Here is a 15,236-nt window from a genome sequence, read left to right on the forward strand (position 1 = left end):
ACGAGTGGAAGTCGTCAATTCTGGAACTCTTTCTGGTCAAGCGGTCATGGCAGACAGCTGCCTCTCCCTGAGCCTGGTTCTGCCTGAGGTTTCTTCCTGTTAAACGGGGTTTTCTCCTTCCCACTGTTGTCAAGTTCTTGCTCATAGGGGTCATCTGATTGTTGATATTTTTCCTCAGTGTTATTGTAGGGTATTTACCTTACAATATAAAGTGCCTTGAGGTGACAGTGATTTGGTGCCATATAAATACATTTGATTTGCAATTTAATTAATTTTTTAAAGTTTGTTTCCAGAGCTTTCGGTTACACCTCATGGCCATCTTCTTCACAGGCACTGTGCATAACCCTCTCATCATGTGAGTCTTATTACACACATAAGTTGAACTTGTGGTAAAATTTCCCTCATCTTTTTTAACTAAGCCAAGAACCAGTTTATTAGTTGTATTCCACTTCTGCTTGTCATCACTCCACCTTTGACAGTGACTCATGTTCAATCATGTACACGTCAAAAAAACAAAGACAAGGAGACACAACAGACACCTGCTCTTTTTACAGTTTATTGTATATGTATATTTATATATATATATATATACATACATACATATATATATAAATATAAAACTACAAAAGTAAGACTGTTTCAAATTCATAGACAGCTGTACTTTTATTTCATTTATTATGTATATATATATATATATGTATATATACGTATATATATATATGTATATATACATATATATATGTATATATACATATATACATATATGTATATATACATATATATGTATATATTATCTACAGTCCACATTTGGATCCCAATACAGTGATCAGCTGATAGTTTCTCTCTGTGTGTTTGTGTTCTATTGCATAGAAAAAGGCACAGCTCTGAGGTCTGTGTAAAATACAGCCTTTGCAGAGGGACTCAGCCTCGACTGTGGTCAGTCCTTATCTGCGGTTAGAAATTGCCGCACGCTCGGACAGCGCTTAAACCGATTCGGTGACAAACACTGATCGAAAAAGACTCAGAACCTTGAATGTTGTTCATACTATGTACATTACTTTTGGCATCAGAGCATCTGACAGGCTTTGGAGACTTGACATCTGAAGGTTTGAGATGGGCTTTTTGAGTATTGCTGCATGAACTCTTCGCCTTCAACTGGAAAGTGATGAACAAGAGAGTACAAAAGATGTAAAAAGTTGTGGCCGCCACCCCAGAAATCAAAAAAACAAAAAACAATAACAATGCAACAAAACAAACATAAACAAGATAATATAATTACCTATGTATATAAAAAAAATGGCTTCCACCCCATAGTTCCACACTCGGATACATTCCTTTTTGAAGTACATTCCTACCACACATTCTGTACACACATTTACAATCCAAATGTTCACATAAAAAATAAATATATTTACAAAAAAAGGGGGAAAATCCATACGAATAAATAACTTCATTGACAATTTAAAAAAAGGAAAGAAAAACAAGCACTCCAAAATTTAAATATGGTGAAAGCAACAAGATACGGTCATCTAGAAATGGTATTAGTTGGTGCTGCCATGTGCTCGGCTCACACTCTGCTTCGGTTTAAAATGCCATTCTTTTACAAGCTAGTTGAAGTCAAATGTACCCTGGGAAGCTGATGATCTTCCACTGGAACACAATGTTCTCGAACGATACCGCGAGACCACCGCAAAGCTGTGCTGGCAAACACACGAGGGTTCAGGGGTTCTTACGGTGACTTGCTGAAAAACGCTTCCATAATCAAAATAGCCACCGGTGGCATTCCCCGGCCCTCTGGATCATTGCAGTGTCCAGAAACGCTTCTTCTGACAGATGCTGTATGATGAGAAAATACAGCACACAGCAGCTACAATGGTGACTAACATTAAAGCTGTGCTCTCTGGTGCCCCTTCTATACTTTCACTAGATGATTCTGTGTAATATGTACCTTGCAGTGATAAACCCACAGACAACTGTTACTCAGAATCACTTAACTGCCAGTTTTGTGTTTTAGTGCCATAAATATTCACTGGTGACCTCTGCTGGGTGGGGGTTGGAAGTGTTTTGAAACAACACTTTGCATGGTTGCAGTATCAGGTTAACACTGTGGTTTGGGTTTCCTACTTAACCCGCATTCTTATTATTTACGAGTCAGATTTAGACCTCCTGGCCCGTGAGCTTTTTGAGGCAATCTCAAAATTGTCCTGCAGAACCATGAGATTTTGCACTTTAGGGCTTCTATTCTAAGCACAAGTAAACATACTCAGGGTGTGTTTAATACTGTATGTCCTGCTACAATTTGCCAGTCACCTGTGTTGCTAAATCAGAGGGAACTAAACCTCACCCAAAAAATAATAGTCCTACTAACCGCCCACATTTTTCTTGTGTAATTCCAAGAGTTGCAGTGGTACCACAGTGAATTTCCCTGCAATGGGGTAACAGCTGTTTTGTTTTCAGGCCTGCGCAGCTAAATTTAACATGCGTGTAGTGAGCCCTAAGCCTCTGCTTAGGCTGCACTTTTCACATCATCTACATCCGACTGGGAGCCATGAGTCGGTGCTGCTGCTGCTGCTTCTGCTGTTGCTTCCAATGTAAACACGCCGAGCTTTCCCCTGTGGGTGTAGCTCATTTGAATTCTGCTGCAAGTGAATCATGATAACCAGCTCCTATGACCGAACTCATGTAAAACAGCATCCAGCACAGTTATATGTGCTTGCTGATAAGGAGAAGTACAAAAAAGAGTTTACCAAGACATCGGCGAGGCGTCGCAGAGCCACTCCCAAACTGTAATCGTATAGCCAAGCTAATATGTCATCTAGCACACTGGTAAAACTACATATTCCTTTTTATGCTTGCTTTACAAATAAAACATAGCATCTGTAATAAGATAGAGATTAAATAATTACTATTTGATCATGAGAAATTACCTTACTTAACGATAGTTTCAATACAATAAATTAAACAAAAAACATTAAGGAGTGACCTCTCTAGGCTGTTAAAACGAAAAAAAAAAATACTGTTAAAACAGGAATTGAATAAGTGGTCATTTTGAAAGGCACTCATCTGCTAAAAGCCATAATTACAGTGTGTGTGTGTGTGTCTCATGTTTATGCTTGTATTTCTTTACCTGTGAGGAGTAAGTGTCCCCACAAGGGTAGATAGAGTTGTCCACAACAAGGACAATTTCATTGCTTCTATTTACAGTTACTCCTTAGGGTTAAGGCTTAGATTAAAGTTAAAGATTACAAAGAGGATTAGGTTTCGGGAATGAAGGAAGTCAAAGGAGGTCCTCACAAGTATAGAAATACAATTATATGTGTTTGTTTCCCGGTTACTTCTTTTCCATATTTGGAAAGGCGAGGACAGTGCATGCACAGTGTTGTGTAGTAGTAGTAGTAGTTGTCATAGTAGTACTAACTGACATCACCATCGATGTTTACAATTACCGACTTTTGAAGAGAGTTTAAAAAAAAAAAATGTAAAAACAACAACCAGGAAAAAAAATCGATCCCACGTTTTCATTCCAGTCTGATTAAACTGTTTCTCATGGGGGGGGCATCCTTGAGTCAGGAGCCCACCAACACCTCCATGATGTGGTCCAATTCTGTCAGATCAATTTTGAAAGGCTGATTGGCTGAAACCTGGGGGGCAGGGCCGCTGTACGGTGCCCCCAATGATTTGAGTAGGTCGTCCGCCGTCACCACTGGCGACACTTTGGCGAGGCCGCCGGTGCTTGCTGTCCCACCCCCTGCTCCCCCTGCTGTCGTGCAAGGGTCAAAGTCATACATGGATGTGTCAATGTCGGCGAACAGGACATCATCCAACGCCAAGTCTGAGAGAAAGGGCGAGGGCGAGGAAGAGGACGGGGGACAAGAAGGAGAGGAGGAAACGTCTACCAGGCCACCTGGGGGCACTGCAGGAAGAGTGTCCATTGGCCGGAGCTCAGCACAGCGGCCTTCCACTAGGAAAACGGCAGCTGCCTCTGGTTTAGCACCCGTAGTCCTGCAGTCTCTGGGTGAGCCGGTGGGTGTAGGTGGGAGGGGTTGGGTGGTTGGTGTGGGAGCTGGGGAGGTAGTCATGGTCGTAGTATTAGCTGCTGCTGTCCTTGTTATGGCTGTAGGAGGACCCAACTCCATGTCACTCAGAGAGACAGGCACAGGGACAGAGGGGGCCTGGCTCAGAGGTGCTGAAATGGGAGGCTGCACTGGGGGTGGTGACAGCGGAGGGGTGGGTGGAGATACCGCGCAAAAGGCTGAATCTCCACCATCCTCCTCCAGTAAAGAGGCAGGAGTGAGGCAGGCCTCCAAAGGGGCAGGACAGGCCTCCAGACGGCTGGGGCAGGCCTGGGATACCTGGCAGTTGGGAGGCACCATTGGGTGGGGTGAAGGCGGAGGAGCAATCGCTGGCATCAGCAGTGCAGAAGGCTGGGATACCTGTGTGCTCGTTGCCGCTGACAGAACGCCGAAAGATGGCGGCGCCTCACGGAAGCCTTCGTCCATGGGGTCGTCGGGTGGCGGTGAGGGCGGAAGGAGAAGTGGCCGCAGGGAGCCCTCTTGCTTGAGTTCGTCCTGGATGCGGCGGAGCATGTTGTTGATGAGGACGCGGCGCTCCAGGCTGGGTTCTCCCAGCGGCCGTTGGCTGTACAGCTTCATCAGAGAGATGTTAAAGATGGTCTGCCGCTGCAAGGTGTACGACACCTTCGAAAGACCTTCTGGAGTGACGCCTAGCCCCCCTCCCGCCACCGGCGCCTCCAGCGTTTTGCCTTCCAGCCCCTCTTCATCCTCGTCCAGCTTTCGCTTCGCACCTTTACCGAACATATATCTGAAAAACAAATAAGCAGAGACAGAGGAGAGATTATTGAAGACGCATATAGCTTTGCTAACATTAGGGTTTAGCTGTCTTATCGCTGGATGTTACTGACATCACACAAAACTGAGAGTAGAAAAAAATGTCTGTTTAGAGTTTAGACTTTGCCCATTTTAATGTGATGATCCAGCACTGTGAAAGCAAACATGACCGAAAAACAGGGAAAGCATAATAGGTCCACTTTATAAGCAACTGTGGTTTGGCCTACTCAACAATCACTGATTACACTGACCAGACACAAGTGTCAATTCTCTTTTCAGGTTATTGAACTTTTGTGACTATTCAACTTTTTCTTTTTCTTTTTAAAAAAAAAGTCATTAATAAACTATCACTCCTTAATAAATAGCTAGTTTTTCACAGTCCTAGTTACTTCCTCTCACTAGTGGACGTTTCCCTGCTCTGTAAGTAGAGTCATGTTCTGGTTTGTTCCCCACAATACACCTCAAAACAACTCTGATATTCTAAAAAAAAGAAAAGAAAAGAAAATTCTCATCTTGCAATTGAGGGATATATTCTTATGGTGAGCAAAATCCAGCATCCCAACTGGATTACAGTATAAAATGATCATCAAACCCAACTTCATCTCACTAAAACACTGACATACTCCACAGTGAAGTTTTCAGACAGAAGCATAGCAGCTTAACTGGCGTGATTCAAGAAGCTGCTTAAACGCAACGAGCTTACTGTGACAGGGGATTTTAAAAAAACACATATATTGAAACCATAAGCAGCTGCATTGGGAGCCTCACCACTGCACACTAAGGCCCAGCACACACACACACACACACACACACACACACACACACACACACACACACACACAAACAAGAAGTTATGTAATAGCAGCGCTCCCTGCTGTACCACAGGATCAGAGGCCAGATTTAAAGCCCACCCCCTCCACTCTCCCTCCTCGTGCCACATTAGAATAGCACACCGAGTTACTAAGTAGGACGTGGTGGGGGGACAGTAGGAGAAAAACGGCTGAGAGAGATTATTGCACGAAATTCCCTGAATAAACATATTAGCTTTAAGAGATACATGTATCTACTGAATTGTTTCTGTGCTGCAAAAAAGAAAGAAAGAAAGAAAGAAAGAAAGAAAGAAAGAAAGAAAGAAAGAAAGAAAGAAAGGCATTGCTGCAGTATGTTTGACTTTAATCCAGGCTGACAGGCTCAAGCAGCCAGCCGCTGTCTACACACATACACACTGCGCATGCGTCTCTTCATTCCTCACACACACACACACACACACACACACACACACACACACACACACACACAGGAAGCAGGAGCTGCAGGCCCAGTCACCACGACTGGTTGGTTGCCATGACAAACAGAGTCAGCTGGGAATTCACCCAAAGAGATGACAAAGAACTGGAGGGAAGGTGGGGGGTGTGGGGGGGATAGGTGGTGGTGTTGGTGGAGAAGGGGAGGGAAGGGGGATGGGGGCGGAGCAGGAAGGAAGAGGAGGAAGACAAGGAGGAGGAGGGGAAAAAGTGAGAAGAGGAAGTAGAAGAGGAGGTGAGACTGCTCTGGTACGGTGGGAGGGAAATGAGCAACATTTTCTCCTCCCTCTAGCAAATCACTGCTGCTCGGTTGCTTTAGGGCCAGGCACTGAACCCCCAGTTGCATCATTATTGAGACCTTACAGATCTGTTGGTTCAGACTGTTGGGTGAACATACACAGGTTGTTGGTAACATTTCGCTGTTGTTACAGGATGTTAGGCTACATGCTATTGCTATTTATTGTGGCTATTTATTGTGGTTTAACCTGTTAAAAGTCTTAGTCTGACGACGAACATTTTCATATATATCTGGTTTTAAATAATTGCAGCTATGCACCCACCAAGGACAAAAACATAAAGAAAATTCTGTATCAAGCCTTGAAATCATAACTTCCCTACTTCTTTTTTTAGTATGGAGTGACTGCTGTGTGAAATTTGTTATAAATCCATTCAACTGGAGGGAAAAAAAGATGCACATTACAAAGCTTTATTAAATTGGACTCAACTGCAGTAAATAAGTTGATTCATCATTAATTAACTAAGTTGGTCCAACTCAAATGCTTTAAGTTGGAATAACAGAATTGTATAAAACGAAAATACAGCAATTTAATCACATTAAAAAATCCTTTCCCTAATTGTTTCATGTTGATTCAATTTTTTTGAGTGCACGTATGAAAACTATGAATTTCTCCACCTATAAACGATATCACATCTCCTCCATTCTTGTGACAGCCAGCTCTTCAAGTGTGGAGAATCAGAAGTATTAACATTTTATTTTGTATGAACTAGTCCTGGCTTATTCACTTATTCTCATCAAGCTGTTCCCCTCAAAAGCAAGACATCTGAAAACTGTAGGATTGTCTTTATTATTAAATTATAGTTTGTATATCATATATGTGGACAAAAATCTGAAAAACAGCAAAGAAAACAAACTACATTTTTACTTTTGTTTTAATGTTAGACTTCTTTGTTATATATGTCATAGTGACCTTGATAATAAAACAAAAACAAAAGCTGTTCACAAAAAAATTAAATGAGGACTTTTCTTGATCATGTTACGAAAAATAACATTGCTATTTAAAAATCCGGTGAGCTGTGGAGGACACACTGGATTAAAGGCTGGGCTGGTTGCTATAGTTTAGACAGCCATCATCAGATGAAAGAGAGACCACTAAGCACCCCACTGCTTCAGCCCCAGGTGAGAGAGAGTCCAGAGATAGCCAGCCTTGGAGGAAAAGCTTGCTCTATCTATCTGCATGGCACACTTTTCAGCAGTCTGAGTTTGGGCAGATGCTTCATTAGCTTCATGATGTGCATCAGGTGTTTTCAAGTAGTCTCTTAAACTCTGTCTGTTTTTTGTTAAATTATAATTATCCTCAAGATGTTAGGCTAAGCCTTGCTTGCTCTGTGCTGATAGAGAGAGGACCTCTAAGATTTCATCCGCTAGTTTGTGGTGTCTCAACTTGAGCATTTTCAGTGTTGCCATTTTTTTGAAACCGTGATGATTGAGTGTTAGTTGGGCCAGTTTTCCATAGACTTATTCAACAAAACTCTTTGAAACCAGAGGAGTTGCCCCCTGCTGGCCAATAGAAAGAATGCAGGATTAATGCACCACAGCATTGTCTTCACCTTTCAGTCCCAGAAGCTCCATGAATCTTTTCTAAACAGCCTTTGTGTGTCAACACTAATCCACAAAGAAATAGTTTGAAAAATCAACACATTTTTTTAAACTATGTGTTTCTTTACTGCAGTAAAGAAATTGTTGGGAGTTCATTCAAAAATGAATGACTGATTTTTAACATTTGTGTGTGTGTGTTAATTTAAAAAAGCAGCCTCTCCACCCACTGCAGCTGCTTGTGGATCTTCCAGGGAAATGGCGAATCAGAGAGTGTCAGAGAGAGACAGAAACAGAGAATCAAAGAGAGAGCAACAGAGATAGTTTCAAAGCATTTTGCGGGTGTGTGATTGAGAGCTGAAGCAGCTGCGCATGTCTGACTCACTGAGTCATGGTGGGGTGTTTAGGCTCACACACACACACACACATTCGCACACACTGAGTGCAGGGCTGACATACCAGAGGTGCCCCACCCCTTACATTCCACTTCATTATCCTCCTCTTCCCTTTCCTTCTACTCCACATCTTCTTCGCTCACTTTCTGGAATTTTACTTCTTCTCAGTCGTTCTTTTTCATCCGCCCTTCAGCATTTACATCACACCCTCCACCTCCCCGTTCCGACGGCTGTCAAAGTTCACAGGCCCAGCACCATCCTACTCTCTATGAGCCATGTCTAGATATGACCGCACGAGGGGAAGAAAAACAGGTCATAAATGAGTCGAAGTGATAAAGCATAGCCGTGGAGGAGTGCTACGCTCTAAAATGGAGCCGCGATCTTTATTCAAGGTCATTGTGACGACGTGAATCACTGTTAGCTGTCTTGCAAAGTAAGGTATTAAAACTACCTTTTTCCCATGAGGTAAACATAGTAAAAGGTATATTCCGACCTTCAAAGCAAAGAAGCTTTGAGTAGAAATACAACAAGCTGCAGTTCTGAAGGTCAAAAATAGAACTAATTTTCCCCTTGTACTCACTACATTACATTTGATACAGAGTTGCAAAACAAAATCAGTAGTTACAGAAGTAACAATACTCTGTGAAAGGTTACAACCATCATCATATCAGAGGCAGACGATACAAAGTAGACAAAACTTTACTCAAAGTCCAATATCTAAGTAAGGCAAACAAAAACTGTTTATTTATTGCGTTTAATCCTTTTCTCCTTGCCTTTGCAAAATATGCCAAACAAATCCAAATCAATACATAAACAATTACTCCTATCAGAGTCATCAGCTTCTTCCCCACAGCTGTCAGACTCCTGAACTCTGCCTCCTGACATCTGACCCACGTTAACTCATGGACTGAACATACACACACCCACAATGGACAACTGTACCCTCAAACACAATAATAACATGGACTGAACCACCACTCACAACCACTAGCACTTTATATAGCCTCTGTAGAAACTATCTACACCCTCACTTATCTTAACTGCACTACTGTATAGCTCTGTGTAAATAATCATTCTGTACATTCAATAATCTTTAATCCTACAACTGTTTACAACTTGCATAGTTCCCATTTCTGTATAGCTGTATATCTCAGATTCTGTAAAGTTATTTATTTCATTTCATATTCTGTATAGTTTTTCATATTTATATCCTGTTCATAGCCTGTACATAGCTTGTACTCACTACAGCCTGTACATACTTATAGTTATAGAATATTCACAACATACTTCATACCGTGTACATTATAACATACCATAATAGACCCATTTCTGTAATATACTCACATATCTATATTATTGCTAATATATATTGTAATATATCTATATCACTAAAGCACTTCTGGATGGATGCAAACTGCATTTCGTTGCCCTGTACCTGTGCATGTGCAATGACAATAAAGTTGAATTCTATTCTATTCTATCAGATTCATGAGAAAAACATTTGTCAAAAGAAGCATTTCTTTGGTGTTGCCTGCAGCGTAAAATATCACCAAATATCCTGATACAAAACCAAGAGCTAACCACACACTGGGCTGGCCCCCTGAATGTCTTTGGGCTCGTCTACTTCATAAAGGAAGGATTTACTGCAACTGATAGAACCACGCTACAATCAAATAGCACCTTAACGTGAAATTTACAATCTGATAGGTGCTTGCAGCTAAGCGTGTGATAAAGATATGATTACATTAAAAGCTGACAAAGCTTTCAGAAAAGTGGCCTTTCTAGTAAAACAATCACATGAAGCGAAGAGGAAAAGATGACCGATAAGAAGGGATGACTTTGCATGAACAAATAAAGAGCATGGTGTGAATCGAATCCCAAAATCACAGTAAAGGACCATGTAGAGCTTTTTTTACATGCAGAGGTGAGCTCTGCTGTGTGGAAGTGCATGTTAGCCTGTAAACGCACAGACGTGCGGGCTGTGCATGGTACTCCGAGAGCTGACTGTAGTGAGTGTGTGTTGTGCAGTAGTGCAGTGCTAGTGGATGGACTCTGCAGTGATATTATGATCCTGTAACCGGATACGCTGGTTTCCATGCCTCAGCTGCGCATCCACCCCTCCCACCCCCTCACCTCCACATCGGGCTATTTCAGGTTCTCTAGATGCACAAAGTGCAAACACTCCACTACACTCCTGCAGGTCGAGCAAGAAAGCAGTCAAAGTTGGACGCGTGTTCGACAGCAGTCTGCAGGCATGACTGCGCCATCCCGTTCTTCCTCACTGTAATGCACCCAGCTCTGCACATGAGGACAACGCTGTCCAACTCACTCCTCTGTGTCTCCCTCTTTTTTCCTCTCTCACTCACACTCACACACAAACACACACACACACACACATACACACACACACACACACACACACACACAATGCAGAACTAGTAAACACATTCCAGACAAAACCCAGAGGAAGAGATGGTGTAGTTCTGGCCTGACCAGACTGACTACACTCACCAGCTTCTACACTTCCACACACAACTTAAGATACAATTACACTATGACGATACAAGCTACTACAGCTGATACTGCTCCTGCTCTGTCTACTACTGTAAGAATACCGGTTTTCTGACATATTTGAGTGCTTGCACACATGCGCTGAGGCGTGCCCCAATTACTCATAAGCATCGACAATCATTGAAAATCCTTATCAACGCCTTGCTGCCTTTTCTTCTCCCTTAAATGTTCTCTTTTTCATTGACCTCTAATAAAAGAAGAAAACACACGTATGTCATTCCCCAAAAGACTTTTCATTAAGCAAGCCAAGGTTCACCTTGCACATGTGGTTTAAAAAGAAGATGTGGAGAAGGTGAAAAAAGGTTGATTACAGAAGCGAAGGCCATTCCATTTGTGATTTCACCTCCAGCAAATTCAAGTGCAATTGTGCAGTGTAATTTTATCATAATATTTTGAATAAGAGGTCAGTTGTGGCCCAACAAATTCCATTTATACAAGACATCCTTAATCTGGAAAACACTTTTATTTTCAAATCCCTGGGAAAAAAATGTTCCTGAGTGCTTTTGTGGAACAACAAGGAGGGAGGACAGATGGTAGTAGAGCGTCCAAAGCAAAATAAATAAGCCAATCATACTGCTGGAAACAATGTCCATCTGTGTGTGTGTGTGTGTGTGTGTGTGTGTGTGTGTGTGTGTGTGTGTGTGTGTGTGTGTGCGTGCGTGCGTGCGTGCGTGCGTGTGTGTGTGTGTGTGTCTCATAGTGATCATAAACACTCACATGACAGAGGTCAGCTGGGTATCAGACAGGGAATTCACTATGATCTCTTACATAATGACGGACATGGTTACAAAACACTGCAGCTCCAACTGGACAACATGCAACATCCCATTAATAAAGAAGCACCGGTGTGTGTGCGCATGTGTGTGTGAGAGAGTACTGGCACGGCAAGCACAGGTTGCATTTTAACCCTTTTTGTGAAGTGATGCTAAAACAAAAAGTCTTGAGGACCTCGCTGATGCCGCAAATACTTCATTTCTGGGCTTTAAATGCATCAGAATTCATTTTTCAGATTCATGTTTGACTACATAAATCAAAGTCACACATTCACAGTGTTTGAAAAGTCTAAAGTTACTTAAGAGATTTTCACATGCTCTAGTTCGGACCACCAACATTACTCGCAGTGTTAAGGTAAAAGAACAGTGAAAAAGAAGTCCGAAGTTCAGGGACAAAGCAACAGAGTCACTTTCTTCCCCCTGGACTCATGATAAAGCTATATTCAGTAGCCTGTTTATTAGACACACCTAGCTGGTAGTATTTAGTTGAAGTTTGGATTAGATTATAATATGAGGTGCGAAAAATAGAACACATAGCACATAAAACCTTGTTATTAATGTAGGTGTAACTAGCAACTAAGAATATATTAAAGCTTAAATCCACAGGAGCGTTTAAAGCATGTTTTGTGTCTCAATCCAGGTGATTTTCCTTTTTATGGGAAACCAAAACTTCTTCAACAGGTGCCAAAACTTTTTATATTAATAAAAAAAACATGCATTCACAGTTTTTCCCAGAAAAAGGGGATCCAGCCTCCTTGTTTCCTTCCCTAATTTCTGCACATAGCTGAACTGATATGACACATTTCAGAGGGGCTTTGCCACTCAGGGCCCCCCAGTCAGTACACTGGACCCTATGTCAATCATAAAAGACAGCCATGTCAGGTGCCTTTTTTATATAACATCATAACTTTGCTCACTTCTGTTAAAGGGACAGTTCACCATTTTCCACTTCCTAAAGAACTATGCAGTAGCACACAATGAACAAGCACAAAAAGTGAGCGTGTGTTTCTCAAATTTCTGGTAATTTTTTATATTCATGCACAAACTGACTCTCTCTGTCTGTCTGTCTCTCTCTCTCTCTCACACACACACACACACACACACACAGACGCACACTTAAGTCTATAAATAAAAGGCAGAAGAAGAGAGCAGATTTAGGTCAGCAGACATGTCTACATGCTGTTGAGCGCTCCACTCTCTCCACTGAGCCACCGAGGGAGAAAACAGCTTGACACTTCCAGTGACAAAGCCTCTGAAACTGCAGAAATCTACAGCGTTGACATGTCTGGTCATCGGGTGTGAAATAGTACCCACCTTATTACTGCAGTATGCGCCTTATTACTGCAGCACGCGCCACATCATGGCAAAAATCTGCCTTTTTACCACAGTGCCCACCTTGTTACAGCAGCACCAGCTTCAGTACTGCAAGTGTCATCGTTTCAACTGCAGACAGCACCCGTATTACTTGAATATAATCCTCATCAGCACAAACCAAGCCTTGCTACTGCACCGCTCACACATGCTAAAGGTATACAGCTCACCTACATTAACCACCCCTCATGCATCAAACTCTGTTATTATCAGGTCTTACAGATTCAAAATAAAAGCCTGCAGCTGTCATGTCTTCTGCAACATCCAGGCTCTCTGAGCTTTAATGTTTTCCTCCCAGCTCGATGCTGATGCATTTGTTCTGGAGATGGCAGCATGAGCTGAACGAGCTGCCTGGGTGCAAAAATAAAATCAGGATTGTTTTTTCCGGAACTGGAAATGCTCCAGTAAACCAAATAGTACAATTTGGAAATATTAAATGGACTCTAGACCCTACCTGGAATTTGGAGACCTCCTGAGGACTTCCCCATTCAGTAAAAACTAGGCTTTCCTCTCTCCCCCTGTGTGGTTTTCTGCTCATTTACAGTTGTATAACTCTGCAGCACATCTGCTGACTGTCTGTGGTCTGATGCTAGGTCTATGTTGTGGGTACTCGTGAGCGCAAAGTAAGTACCTCTGACATGGCTGATGCACAGCTTGCAGGTCACAACCAAAAAGTGAGGAGTTGCTGTCATTAGAGGAGTTCTCGTATGTGTTGTGGTGCTTCTTATGAAAGTTAGAGGCCCCTCAACTTTACCACAACAGCTACACTTACTTAGGTTTAAGAAACACAGTTCACTGCTTCACTGGTGTCCAACACTACGTCTCACAAAGGTAGCCAATAGCAGGATATCGTAGCGGGGGGCTCAGGAGATAGTCCAGAATGAGTGGAAGCCCTATGGAGCTGAAACTTTGTTTTGTTTCCAGGTTTTGATTTCACCAAAAAGCCTTTCTGGGAGTGTTAAGGCATGTCACAGTACCAAGAGCCACTCTACGATTTTCACTAAAGACACGAACCAGCAACCACAACCAACTGCTGCTTAGACATAGGTCAATTTCTTTACAGTTCTACATGTCTAGCCATTGTTTATCATTTCATAAATCCTTTAATGGATCAATCAGCATGGAATAGAAGAACGCTAGTAGCTTCCTATTAGGAAAGCCAAAAGGACTTAAGTGTCTTTTTGTCCAAATTAAAATGCGTTCTTTTCCTTAAGAAGCCAATGTAATTAATTACTTTATTTAAATAATTTATTCAAGTAGCTCACACAATAGATTGAGGACTGGCTCCTCAGCGCCCTCTGCTGAACGTTGCCGAACTGCAGCCAAGTTTTGTATGGCGGGATTACGAGGAAGTGGAAGAGTGGCAGTTGTGTACACACACACACACACACACACACACACACACATATATATATATATATATATATATATATATATATATATATATATATATATATATATATATACACATATACACACACATATATATATAATTATATATATATACACACATACATACATATATGTATGTGTTGTGTGTATATATATATATATAAATATATATATATATACACACATACATATATGTATGTATGTGTGTATATATATATATATAAATATATATATATATACACACAACACATACATATATACATACATATATATATATATACATATATATATATATATATATATATATATATATATATATATACATATACACACACACATATATATATACATACATATATGTATGTGTTGTGTGTATATATATATATATATATATATATATATATATATATATATATATATATATACATATATATAATAACACATTATAAAATAAATACCATTGAAATATACTCAATCATCAAACCTGACTTTTATGTCTTGTTGTTGTCAACTCACTTCTACTAAGTTGACTTTACATGTTTGTTTGATTGCCAATTAAACGTAAGTGTGTTGACACCGACTTGTGTCATTTTTTACAGCCAAATGTTCAAATTAACTGTAGATAAACAGTAGTCAAAGATAACCTGTCTATTTATTTCACGTTTTTCTTCAGTGAAAGCCTTCAGTGTATTTTGAGGACTGAAAAGTTTATCGGACAGACCAACTCAGAAGTGGCGGCTGCTGGCTCG

General features: G+C 41.2%; 1 protein-coding gene across 2 annotated transcripts in view; it reads right to left on the reverse strand.

The window, feature by feature from the left end:
- Positions 1-540: 540 nt before the first annotated feature.
- The window catches only part of sertad2b (SERTA domain containing 2b), a 43,021-nt gene continuing 28,325 nt past the window's right edge, over positions 541-15,236 (reverse strand). For both annotated transcript variants that reach the window (XM_082556960.1, XM_082556959.1), the window contains exon 2: positions 541-4,821. In XM_082556960.1, the coding sequence (XP_082413086.1) occupies positions 3,567-4,817 (1,251 nt within the window). In that variant the 5' untranslated portion in view covers positions 4,818-4,821 and the 3' untranslated portion in view covers positions 541-3,566. The remainder of the gene's footprint in view (positions 4,822-15,236) is intronic.

Source organism: Aulonocara stuartgranti (genome assembly GCF_965226115.1).
Source record: "Aulonocara stuartgranti genome assembly, chromosome: 13".
Lineage (NCBI taxonomy): Eukaryota > Metazoa > Chordata > Actinopteri > Cichliformes > Cichlidae > Aulonocara > Aulonocara stuartgranti.